The sequence below is a fragment of the Natrix helvetica genome (assembly GCF_964273705.1).
Source record: "Natrix helvetica genome assembly, chromosome: 1".
Taxonomy (NCBI): domain Eukaryota; kingdom Metazoa; phylum Chordata; class Lepidosauria; order Squamata; family Natricidae; genus Natrix; species Natrix helvetica.
Genome location: NC_138548.1, coordinates 229,266,417 through 229,280,090, shown reverse-complemented (window position 1 = coordinate 229,280,090; position 13,674 = coordinate 229,266,417). Strand labels below are relative to the sequence as shown.

The window sequence follows — 13,674 nt, the reverse complement described above, 5'->3', positions numbered from 1 at the left end:
CCGGTTGGGTGATTTTGGAGCCAGTCAATCTCTCTCAGCCCAACTCACCTCGCAGGACTGTTGTGGTGGGGAAAATAGAGAGAGGAGATGTGTTGGATATGTTCGCCGTTTTGAGGGATTTGTAAAAAAATAATAATAAAGGAAGGGTGCAAACAAACAGAACAAATAAATAGATAATCCCAGCAAAGCTTTTACTAGAGCTTTGTGCATTTGAAAGACTGGCAAATTTAATATGTCAGATAGACTATCATGGATTGCAATCTACCTCCTTATCTTTGTCTGTCCCTCAAAAGTATCCACACTCTGCTACAGTTATTATTCCATACATCTCACTCAGAGATACATTCCAGTCTTTCCTCTTCTGATGACGTTATCTAGTTTAGTAATGAAACATCTGCAAGAAAAGCACCAAGCTTAGAGAGCACCAAAAACCCCACAGTCCTCCACATCCTTGCTTCCTACTATAACCTGTTGTCTCAATCCCACATTAAAAACTGAGGCTGATTCATAGCAGTAAAGGTAGCAACCTACCCCCAAACTAGTGCAGTTGAGATGCGAAGGAACTACAGTCCTACAACACAGATGTGTTGGCTCTCTTGCTAGCATTTCATGGTTTTAATAGTCCAGTGGACATCAGGGGGACATCAGATGGCTGATCATTGAATAAACAAAGTATGCATATATGGTGGTGATAATGAACCAGGGGTGGGTTCCAGCTTCTGTTACTGCCGATTTGCTCAGGGGTGCACTGCGGGTGCGTGCATGCTTGATGCACGCAATACACACATGCGCAGTAGTAAAAATATTGCAAAATGGCGGCGACTACGCCGCCGCTGATAGAACCAGTTCAGAGGCATGTCCAAACGAGTTACTACCTACTGGGCCGAAGCAGTCCGAACGCCTAGCCATGAGAGACAATATTTCTTCCAGCTAATTGCAGTCTGGATGAGATCATGGTAGATTTTGTGTTTCAGTAGTAGCAGTTGTTTTAAACTATAAACATTATGCTAACAGCATTTATGTCATTAATAAATATGTAGTGTGATTACAAATATTCTGGAAAACTAAGAAATGTGATATATAGTGAGATCTAATATACACCAAAAATTAAGTAGATTCTACTGATTTCTATGGGACCTATTGCTGGCTAAGGTATCAATCCTCATCATGACCTAATCATCATGAATACTTGCTTCAAGCTAGGCCTTTCAAAAATTTTACAGGGTAGTCATAATTAAGTCAAGCATTGACTGTCATGTGTATTAGTGAATAAAGTACACCAGTGCTTTTCAACAGTAACAATTCAATATCAACATTTAGGTAAGAGTCCTGAAAGTTGGTGCCTCAAAGATCAAAGCTATAGAGCAGGGGCGTCAAACTCATGGTGTCACATTGTCATCATGTGACATATTGCGACTTTTCCCCGCTTTTTAAAATGGGGGTGGGCGTGGTCAGTGTGTGACGCATCCATCCTGTGGGCGCTAGTTTGACACCCCTTCTATAGAGCAGGGTTTTCCAACTTTAAGACACATGACTTCAACTCCCAGAATTCCCCAGGCAGCCAGTCTACATTTGTTAAAATTGCCAAGGTTGGGAAACCCAGCTGCCGAGCAACTCACTTAGTGGACACCAGGTTGACTAAGGGATTTTCTCTGAGATAGCTGGCCAGGCTAGTGATCATCGTCTCTTTTCTTTTTCTCCTCAGACAGTAATTTTGTCCTGGGCAATGCCCAAGTCCGGGGAGCCTTCCCGGTGGTGTACTGTTCTGATGGCTTCTGTGAACTGACCGGCTTCTCCCGGGCTGAGGTCATGCAACGTTGCTGTGCCTGCAACTTCCTCTATGGGCCTGACACCAGTGAGCTGGTACGCACCCAGATCCGCAAAGCCCTTGACGAGCGCAAGGAATTTAAAGCTGAGCTCATCCTCTACAGGAAAAGTGGTGAGTCCGGTTTCTGAGTGAATTGCCAAGTAAACGTTGGGGGAAAGTTTGTACCAGGGACTGGAAAATGGAAGTTGAAATAGATAATGTAGAAAGTGAGTTTGTCTGTCTGTCTATTTGCCTGCCTGCCTGCCTGCCTGCCTGCCTGCCTGCCTGCCTGCCTGCCTGCCTGCTACTGGTTCAGACTGGTTCGCCCAAACTGGTAGTAAAAATGCTACTGATTCACCCGAACCATTAGTAAAATAAATAAATGATCATTTTTCCGACGATCAGCTGTGATACACGATTTATATTAGCTAGAAAGCAGGATTTCCTGCTTTCTAGCTAATATAAATTGCACAGCACAGCGGATTCCCCCTCCCCCTCGCTGTTCGCTTACCTTACCTTTTTGATGCTCTGCGCGTGCATGGGAGGTCCTGCACATGCGTGGAGGTGGTGCGTGCGAGTGAAGCGAGGGAGTGTGCTTACCTTGCTACCGAACCAGTAGCAAAGGTAAGTGGATTTTGCCCCTGACTGACTGCCCCCCCTCCTGTGTCTCCCTCTGTGTGTTTTTGTGTTATGAATATTGCTTGAGAGAAAATTAGCTGGAAAAGAAGATCTTTAATAATATGCAGCAAGCGAATGTTAGTGGCTCGGGCTGGCTAAGCAAATTGCGCTGCCTCTGCTTCCCTACTCTACACAACTGTGAAAATGGCAGTGCTCTTATTGTGTTTTCTATGTGGACCTCTTGCAACAGAGACCCTTCTGGAAGCATTTCAAGTGAAGAACAATGTGGGCCTTGGAGCAATTTCTTTTCTTCACGTCTAGCATGAAAATGAGCGGCTTTCCAGACCTTTCCCCTGCCTGCTCCCTGGTTTTTGTTTCAACTGAAAGTGTATGTGGGGGGGCTCAAGGGCAGCCTCTGCACCCCAAAACCAGTGCCCTGGATTGAATTGTCTGTATCCCCTATATATTTATATATCCCTGATCTGTGAGTCTCTCCATTGCCAAGGAGGAAGCAGTTGGGGGGGAAAAGACTGCTATTTAATTTAGCATGCTTAGGAATGCCCATAGTCACACACCTACATGCATGCTGAGATTTGTTCACACCACTCCTCCCACTTCTGTGTGAACACCAAAGATGTTTTAAGAGCAGATGGTGAGTGCCATGTTGTGGAATAACAATTCTCTACCCAATGACTAAAGGAGGCCAACAGATAGAGGAGAGGTTTATTCAATAACCGTGAGAAGCAGATACCAGCACTCGGGCAACGAGTGGAGTGTGGATGTCACCATACTAATAAATATGTATACTGCAGTGGGTCCATTTATATACCCACCTACGCACAAACACACGTTTTATTAAATTTATAAATTTAATAATTTATTAAATTAAGAGATTAAAGCAATAAAATTTAGAAAAAGGGGTAAAGTAAAGAAAGAATTTCCCTAAAGAAATAGGGAAGCGGTGGCTCAGTTGCTAAGACGTTGAGCATGTCGATCAGAAAGGTTGGCAGGTCAGCAGTTCGAAACCCTAGCACCGCGTAACGGAGTGAGCTCCCATTATTTGTCCCAGCTTCTGCCAACCTAGCAGTTCGAAAGCATGTAAAAATGCAAGTAGAAAAATAGAGACCACCTTTGGTGGGAAGGTAACAGCGTTCTGTGCACTTTCAGTGTTTAGTCATGCTGGCCACATGACCACGGAGACATCTTCAGACAGTGCTGGTTCCAGCTTTGAAACAGAGATGAGGACCGCCCCCTAGAGTCAGGAATGACTAGCACATATGTGCGAGGGGAACCTTTACCTTTAGGTAAAGAAAAGTCAGTGAAAAAGGTGCAAAGAAAGAAAAAAAGGAAGGGAAAAATAAGAAAGTTAGAAAAAGGGAGCTCAGTTATAACTTCCAACCTTTTCTACCAAGTAATTGCCACCTTATTGTTTCTTCTTCTCTTTAACCCTTTCAATCCCCAAGTCCATAAATCATCAATTCAGTCTTTCCTTATTTTAACAAAAAGTCCTTTTAAGGCTTCCAGATTTTTTTTTAAAAAAAGTCTTTCTCTTGTTTTTCCCTGAAAAAAATGGATAACTTTGCCATTTCTACAAGCTCCATCAATTTTATAATCCTATCTTCTACTGTGGTTATTTTGTTCTTCTTCTTTGTGCATACAATAATTGTGCCACAGTTTCCATATACAGTATTAATTTCCCATTTTTCTTTTGTAGTTCAGCCTCTATAAAATGCAATAGAAATGAAACCAGAATTATTTCTAGGTCTTTCAGCCAGTTTCAGTGCTAATTCTTTGGTTCGATTCCTGCTTTTCTTCTCATCAAACCAGGTCATAATACAACTAACAATAGAATAAAAGATAAAAATGCAATTTTACTTTATTTATGAAAGTTATATACTGCTTACTTTGCTATCGGAGTGAGAGGTTTACAGCGGAAAACGATAAAGCCATATAAAAAGGCACAGTTAAAAAAACAGAATTAAAAAGATGGAAGAAGCACCGCCAAGCAACCCCCCAAATGGCATACCATTATTAGACTTCCATGCCAGTTCCAAAAGGCCAGAAGAGGGGGGGTGGAGGTGGGCAGCCTCACCTAAGGGGGCAAGATGTTCCATAGGGCAGGGGCCACAACAGAGAAAACTTTCTTCCTAGATCCTGTCAGTCAAAATAGGTCAGTCACTTACCCTCTCTACCTATCAGGGTCAATGTAATTAGGATAAGATGGTTCTTCAGGTAGCCTGGTGGTCCCAGGCCATGAAGGGTTTTAAAGTTGATAACCAACACCTTGAACTGGACCCATGCTCACACAGCAGAGGTATTACCTGTGTGCTCAGAAGTGCGCACACAGCCACATTTATGACGATGATTAAAGCTCACCACCAATCAGCTAATAAGACTTTGATGTGCAACCAATTGTATTAAAAATACATAAGGACGCAGATAGCACCCATTTAGCAAAGCATAACGCATGCGACCTTGAAGGTCAAAAGCCAGGCTGAATATAGAATGGTCCTTGCTTGTACAGGAAGTATAGGAAAGCAGGAGGAAAGCTGGCACCCCCTACTTGGGATTTTCAGAACCCAGGAGCAGCAATCTCTTTGTTCAGTGAAGCCCCATCTTCTACACTGAGCCTTCTGTGAAGAGTTTGCCGACCTGCTTTTCTTTCCCGCCATTCCCTAGGTCTCCAGAAAGAGTTTGCAACTGCAGAGAAAGATGGTGCTGGGGATGGCAGTGGAGAAGATCATTCCCTGACCCACATCCCAGGATCATCAACTCACACGGCTCCTTATCTTTTTAGGTGTCCCTTTCTGGTGTCTCTTGGATGTGGTGCCTATCAAGAATGAAAAGGGGGAAGTGGCCCTTTTTCTAGTCTCCCACAAAGACATCACAGAGACCAAAACCAGAGCGTCCGCAGAAAACTGGAAGGAAGGAGGTGAGATAAAGCTAGTGATGGAAGTGTGGTGGGGAGGAGGTGGAGTAAAGGAAAAATGTGTAAACTGGGGTACAACCTTATCTTTGAGAGCACCAATTTGTGGCCTCCTGAGAACTTGGAATACAACTCCCCCTTGCTTCATTGTCCATGCTGGCTAAGGCAAGATGGGGATTGTATTGCCACATACCTGGGCGGTGGGTTACTGGATCACAGAAGCTTAAAAATCCTCAAGAGATTGTGAGATCAATAAGGAATGTCTTCCTTCCTTCAAATGTTGGATGATGATGATGATGATAGCAACAGTGTTTTCTCCCTCTCCTTCTGGTTACCACCCTGTGATTTTTTTTAAAATCCACGCACAGTTCTCAAAACGAGAGTCAAGCATTCTGCGAACAAATGTTCAGTGGTGCATAAATGAAATGGAGTTAAGAGGGCATGTAAATAAAACTGCTTCAGATGCCAAGGGAAGACTTGTAGGACCTCGTGGTAGCACGACTGAAGACTCAGTCTGCTGGCAAGGATCCTAGGTCTTTTCCAATTGGAATACAGAACCCTAATAAACGAAGCTTCCTCAACTCAAGGCTGATGAACCTGTTGACATGTCGTGTGCATTGTTACAGGCGCAGGAGATCTGCCAAAAAGCTGTTCTTTAGCATATCGCTGTATATTATTCACCAAACAACGTATGAAGTTACTAGTGGCATTTGAGCTTTCATTAATTAGCCATCCATGCAGCTAATTCTGACTATTTTCACTTGTCTTCATTTCTTTATAAAGTATGAACATGATGTGAAAATGTTGCACTTTCTGGTCTCCTTTTTCCACCCAACAATTTCTTTTATTGTCCTAAATGATATCCATTCATATTCATGTAAGTGTCAGCCTTTGCAGAGTTGAGCCCTTTTGGTAATGTTAGTATCTCCCGCCCATGATCATTCTGGTGTAGCAGTGGTTTGTGGGAAGCCTCCCCCTCCCCCCCCCCCGCTAGAAGAATGAAATATTTGGAAATATTAAAAAGGCAGAATATTATATTTCCCCAAAGGGAGAAATGGAGAAACATGCTCTTAAAGACAAAGCAGACTTTCTTAAAAGCCTCAGGCCCCCCTCCCCACAGATATTTTGTGCCCAAGAATAGAATAGAATAGAATAGAATAGAATAGAATAGAATAGAATAGAATTCTTTATTGGCCAAGTGTGATTGGACACGCAAGGAATTTGTCTTTGGTACACATAAAAGAAGAGATACATTTGTCACGAATCATAAGGTTCAACACTTAATGATAGTCATAGGATACAAATAAGCAATCAGGAAACAATCAATATAAATATAAATCGTAAGGATACAAGGAACAAAGTTACAGTTACAAAGTTACAACAAAGTCCTGCAGTCATAAGTGGGAGGAGTTGGGTTGTAGGTACAATGAGAAGACTAATAGTAATAGTAATGCAGCCCTAGAGAATAGTTTGACAATGGTGAGGGAATTATTTGTTTAGCAGAGTGATGGTGTTCAGGAAAAAACTGTCCTTGTGTCTAGTTGTCTTGGTGTGCAGTGCTCTATAGCGTCATTTTGAGGGTAGGAGTTGAAATAATTTATGTCCAGGATGCGAGGGGTCTGTAAATATTTTCACGGCCCTCTTTTGGACTCGTGCAGTGTGCAGGTCCTCAATGGAAGGCAGGTTGGCAGTAATTGGTTTTTCTGCAGTTCTTAAGAAAGGCTGGGCCAGCCTATGTACAAAACAAAAGACCTTCAGTTTCAGGGTGATGGCATTAAGAAGAACAGGACGTGACCCTTCAGGGCATAATAGGATTAACCCGCGACTATTTAGCAGAAGACACAGAGCTCACTACATTGCACAATCTCCTAAGTGCATTTCAGACATTGCACAACCCCACTAGCAGCATCTCTGAAACCTATAAAAACCCACCTACTCAACAAACCAATTGGTCAGCTGACTGAGGATGGCTGTTGGTTCTGTCATCATTAAACCATCTTTCCAATCAGCCTCCATGTTTCCAGTGTCTTTGAAACGGAACCAGGTGGATTTTCCTTCCGACAGGTTGTATGGTGGTAGATTTAGGACAGGAGCAGTTCACCATGGACACAACCCCTATTTCTGGAAAATCTATAATATCTCCAAGGATAGGCATTCTGCATTTCTTATTATTGAAGGAGCTACAGCTTTGCTTTAAAATTCCACAGTATGGATGTTCCAAGCAAACATAGCATTCATATAACTTTAGCAGTAAGACTTATGGAATAAATAAGGAGCATCTCAGCATTCTGAACACATTGACCATGTGTCCATGTTCCGTATATTTTGGGCAAACACTATAAGACTAAAGAATTATACAAAGATCAGAATCCTGTTCCCTGACAATTAGATATCCTGCTGTGATTTCACCAGTCAGTAGCTGCCTGCTTTTATCTCAGGACCAAACGAAGCATAATAATCGTCATCAGATTGTCCTTACAACTGCAGGACTGCAGTGGCCCTTAGAGGTAGCCCTCAGCTTACAACCAGAGGTGGCTTGTTCCCGGTTTGACCCAGATCAGGTTAACCAGTAGTGGTGGGAGGCTCCGCCCACCTGCCCAGATGCTTCGTGCGCATGCACAAGTGAACCGGTAGCACTGGAATTTGCAACCCACCTCTGCTTACAACTACTCATTAACAATGGCTTGACGTTACCAAAGGCCTTGGAAAAAGTAACTGAGGACCCAACCTTGAAGTTACGACCATCGCACCACCTCCACGCCCAAGCGGTTGCAATTCAGAAGGGTGGCTGGCGGGTGGCTCACATTTATGACAGTTGCCGTGTTTTAAGACCCCATGATCACAATTTGCAACCTTTCCACCTGCCTTCCAACATGCAAAGTCACTTGCAGAAGAAAGATTTGCTTAACGATAACATGGATCGCTTCATGATCACATGATTTGCTCAACGATCACTCTGGTTCTCCTAAAAATTGTGGTAGAAATGATTTGTAAAATTGGATTCAGTCACACACAGCTTAACAAACACATCACTTAGCAATCCAAATTCCAGTAAGTCAAGGACTAACTATTGGTTTTTGCCTCTATAAGCTGCATGTGTATTCACTCAGTGGTTCACTCCCTAGTCATCTCACAAATGGACTACTGTAATATGCTCTACATTGGGCTACCCTTGAAGAGCATTCTAAAGCTACAGCTGGTGCAGAGTATGGCAGCTCGGGTAATTTGGGACCCCCCCAAGAATGGCCCCTGTGACACCACTGATCCATGAGCTGCATTGGTTACCAGTCTATTTCCGGGTGCAATTCAAGGTGTTGGTGACCATCTTTAAAGCCCTTCATGGCATAGGTCCAGGTTACTTGAGGGTTACTATTCATCCCGCTGGCATTGGCCCATATCACTCATGCTGGCAGAGGAGGCATGCTGTTGGTCCCAACAGGCCAATTATTCTGGATGTCAGGGTCCAGGAAGAGGGCCTTCTGTGCTGTTGCTCCTGCCTAGGGGTGGGTTCCGGCTTCTTCTATTGACGGTTCACTCAGGGATGTGCTTTAGGGGTACGCACGCTTGATGTGCACTACACGCACATGCTCAGTAGTTTTAAAAGGCTTCTGCGCATGCGTAGAAGCAAAAAACAAGATGGCGGCCCCTACGGCACTGCCGACAGAACCGGTTCGGGAGCGTGGCGGGCCGAGTTACTACCTACTCGACCGAACCAGTTCAAATCAATAGGAACCCATCTCTGCTCCTGCCCTCTGAAACATCTTGTCGTCCCCCCCAATGTGAGGTTGGCGCCAATCCTCCTTTCATAAGCGCCTAAAGACATGGCTTTGCCAGTCGGCTTGTGGCCCCAGTGGGGGAACGGTGCAATGGAGGTGGTTGATTGAGTAATAGCATATCCTCCCCTCCGTCCCTGCCCTCCCTCATGTATCCTTGGTTTTAATGTTGGAATTTAACTTTTTATGTTTTAGATTTCATGTAAGCCACTCAGAGTTACCCTATGGTAAGATGGGCTGCCAATACATTTTATAAATAAATAAATTCTGCTCCTTCCATCTACCTTCCCATTCTTCCTTTTCCTTAGTGTCCAGAGGATCTTTTACTTTTGTTCTACAGAGCAGTGTTTTGTAGCGTGGTCTCAGCAAACTGGTTGCTAAGCCGGTAGGATACAACCCCTGCTTATCAACTGCAGTGATTCACTGAACAACTGAGGCAAGAAAGGTTGTAAAATGGAGCAAGATTCGTTTAATAAATAGCTCCCTTCACAACAGAACAAGAGAAATTTTGAGCTCAATTGTGATTGTAAGTCAAGGACTACCTGTACTCCATCTTATTGTGAAGAGCTTCTCTGCTAGATGAGACTCCTGACAACCCTTTGTCTGTGCAAGATGCCCATTTGTTGCTTGTGAAGGATTATCACAAATCAACAACAAAAAGGGGTATTCATGCCACAGCAGAAAGTGGGCCTAGAAGGAATTTCAGAGGCACTCAAAATCCCCCCCCCCCCCAAAAAAATAAGCAAGGGCTTTTTCTGCTGATGTAAGACAACAATAACATTTAGGATAGTGTCCAAAAATAAGAAGAAGCTAACTCTCAGGCTCCAGTTCTTTTGTAGCGAAGGTCATTGAATTTAGAAATTTCTTCTGAACTGGCATCTATAGTACTATATTTTACTTTCTCATTATGACCAGTTTCCTGGTCATATTAATGAACAGATACATATTGATGAAATGCAATGAACGGTTGCAGGAACTGGGTGTGTCTAGTCGAGTCCAACAAAGAGAAGGACTAGGGGTGACACAATAGCAGTCTTCCAGTATTTGAGGGACTGCTACAGAGAGGAGGGGTCACGTATTCTCCAAAGCATCTGAGGACAAAACAGGTAGTAACAGCTGGAAGCTTAACAAAGAGAGAGGCAACTTCCTGATACAACTATTAATCAGTTTAACAGCTTGCCTCCAGAGGTTGTAGGTGTTTCATCACTGGAGATTTTGAAGAAGAAACTTGACAGTCTGTCAGATTGCACATAGTGTGACTGTTGTGAGACAACCCAGGAGCAAAATACAATAAACAGAGGTTTGTCTTTCCAATAGTGGTTTATCTACAAGGAATATATACATACACGTACTAGGCAAAATCAGGCAATCAATCATCAACTATAGCACAGAAGCACACACGGAGAGAGAGATATGCCCCAACAAGGCCTCTTTTATAATACAGTCTCTTAAAGTGGTAAAGAGTCAAATAACCCTGCTGACTCATTGATACCATTGCATCATCATTACAGCATTACAGCAGCTAGTCAGCTATTAAATCATCAATACCCTGACAGACACTTGTCTGGAATGGTATAGGATCTCCTGCCTGAGCAGAGGGTTGGACTAGAAGACCTCCAAGCTCCCTTCCAGCCCCGTTATTCTGCATTCTCTAAGGAAGACAGTTAGAAGCATTGAATATGTATAAGGAAGCATCGAATACAGTATGAATATTCTGTAACAGTAGACGTCGTCTTCAAGCTTGGTGAAAACATTTCTCTAAAACTCAAATTTTGAGATCTTTTCTCATTGGGACTGCATTGGTTACTGCTGAAAGAGCAGATACAAACCCTTCTTGCTCTAATATAACAAATATCATCCAGCATTTGTCTTTTGCTAGGTGGACGGCGACGTTACAGCCGAGCTGGAGCTAAAGGCTTCAATGCCAATCGTCGGCGAAGCCGGGCTGTGCTTTATCACCTCTCAGGACATCTCCAGAAGCAGGGCAAAGGAAAACGCAAACTCCACAAGGTACGTAGAATGGACAAGGCCAGAGGTGGTATTCTACCAGTTCGGACCGGTTCGCCCGAACCAACAGCAGAAATCGCAGGTAGCCCCGCCCACTTGACCCAGTTCTATGGCATCCCATTTAGGCCCTTTTTTTTGCCAAAAGCGCATGCATGGAAGGTTGTGTGCTCACATTTGCGAACGGAAAATGGGCCAGTTGTTCATTTTTACCCCCCAAGCACCCAGGAGCACTCTGCAAGGCTCCTAAAGGCTATCCATGCCCTTTTTTGACATTAAAAACGGGCCATTTTTGGGAGGTCTGCAGAGTGCAAAAACTTTTTTTTTAATTTGCCTCTTCAAAATCTTGGTGCGTCTTATACTCCGGTGTGTCTTATACTCCAAAAATATGGTAAACTTGAGGACAAAAATAATTGGAGATACGTTTCCAAAGCATCTTTAAATGAAAGTGCCTTCATGTGTCAGCACTATTAAATGAATATGGGGCAACTTGAACCACCTGAGAAAAAGAAAATAGTGTACCTCAAAGGACACTAGACTTGTTGCTCTGCCATCTAAACAAGACGATGCTTGAAGGAGGACCTCAAAATTGCTTGATTTCACATGGAGGATGACCAAATGATTATCATACCTTGTTGTGCCGGTGCCATTGCTCACGGCAGGCCACCACATGGTGCATCACACTGGTGCTGCTGCTCTATCTCTTGCACATTTCTCTATCTCCTTTTTTAGGGAACCACAAGCCCTGAAATTACATACAGGTAGTCCTTGACTTACAACAGTTCATTTAATGACCGTTCAAACTTACAGCACTGAAAAATGTGACTTGCGATCGTTTTTCACACTTATGACCATCGCAGCATCCCCATGGTCACATGATCAAAATTCAGATGCTTGGCAAATGGTTCATATATTTATTATTATGACAATTGCAGTGCCCCAGGATCATGTCATCAGCTTTTGCGACCTCCTGACAAGCAAAGTCAATGGGGAAGCCAGGTTCCCTTAACAAACGTGTTGCTAACTTAACAAATGCAGTGATTCACTTAACAACTGTGGCAAGAAAAGTCGTAAAATGGGGCAAACTCCCTTAACAAATGTTTCATTTAGCAACATTAATTTTGTGCTCAATTGTGGCCATAGCTCAAGGAGTACCTGTACTCCCATGATTATCTAGACATTAATTTATGCTAATGAAGGCCAGTCTAAAATTATTTTGCCCCTTCTATTCCACATGCAGATGTCAGCCAGTTGGCCATTGAGTCTCACTTCAGTGTTGGTATTTTTTTATTATGTCTTAGGACAGAGCGAGGCTAATTTAACGATGAAGAATAAGTCATGCAGCAGCATAAACAGCTCTGTTTTCCAAGAATATGATACAGATTTTATAAATAACACTCAAAATCTACTGCCCAGGGCAATCCTTCACCCTGATTAATGAAACAGCTGGCTCATGTGTTTTTATATCAACATTTCTTTATTAAACATACACTAAATATAAAACAGGTTCATTCACTGCAAAAGTCAACAGATACCGAAACAGAAAAAATAGAAAAGCACAGAAATATCAACAATCTCAGGCAGCCCCATTGAATGTACTTGTATTTGGTTTAAGTTGTAGCAGTGTGTAGTTACTGGAGCATGCAACCAAATGCAGTACACCCTTCCCTCCAGAGGTTACAGATGGGTAGTAGTCACATTTAATTAGTTATCCTTCTTAAGCCCTTAATTTTGTGAAGAAGATCTGTATTCAGAGACTGAGGCATATGTATCTGAGCTTTACTGGATCAGGGCAAAATAATCCTGGAAAGGATTTAAGATTTTAAATCTTGCCTGGCCCATCCTGGCCCCCTCCAAATATTCTCAGTCTGCATCCTCTAGAATTCCCTGGTTAGCACGGCAGTGGCACAACACTGAGTTGTAGACCTGAGATCGCCAGTTTGGGATCCCTAGAGGGGCCGCACCAGGCAGGATTTCAAATAGACATTCTTTAACCTACTAGCTGTCAGGCCCAAGCCTAGAGATGGGACAATGAGATCCATTTGAGTTCAATATTTTATTTGCTCATGGCTAATGGACAGAATCTTGCCAAACTAAAGCTATAACCTCCCAATGTACTAGACAAGGGGTGTCAAACTCAATTTCATTGAGGGCTGTAGCAGGGTTGTGTTTGACCTCGGGGGTTGGGGGAGAATGGGGGCGTGGCCAGGATGGGCGTGACCAGCTCGACATCACTCGTGTTGGAGCTGCCTGCGGTGGCCTGAGTGCCGTGTTGGAGCTGCCTGTGGTGGCCTGAGCACCAAAAATGGCGGCAACAGCCTCCTGCAACCCTCTGCTAGAAAAATGGAGCTCAGGAGGGCCGCATGTGGCCTGCGCGAGCTCTGTTTTTGCTGGCAGAGGCACCATGGGCCAGTCCTCCGCTGTTTCCAGGGGGACCTCAGGGGCCAGATGTAAGGACCCCATGGGCTGGATCCGGCCCACATGCCTTGAGTTTAACCCCCCCGTACTAGATCTATCCCGAAAGATTCTAGGGTGTGGCTACCCTG

At 43.6% G+C, this 13,674-nt stretch overlaps 1 protein-coding gene across 1 annotated transcript in view; it reads left to right on the top strand.

Annotated features, from left to right (window-relative positions):
- Nucleotides 1-13,674, top strand: part of KCNH3 (potassium voltage-gated channel subfamily H member 3) — an 88,772-nt gene that overhangs the window by 51,868 nt on the left and 23,230 nt on the right. Inside the window, exons 2-4 of the mRNA XM_081968360.1 lie at nucleotides 1,706-1,939; nucleotides 5,223-5,357; nucleotides 11,004-11,134. Coding sequence (XP_081824486.1) covers nucleotides 1,706-1,939; nucleotides 5,223-5,357; nucleotides 11,004-11,134 — 500 coding nt within the window. The remainder of the gene's footprint in view (nucleotides 1-1,705; nucleotides 1,940-5,222; nucleotides 5,358-11,003; nucleotides 11,135-13,674) is intronic.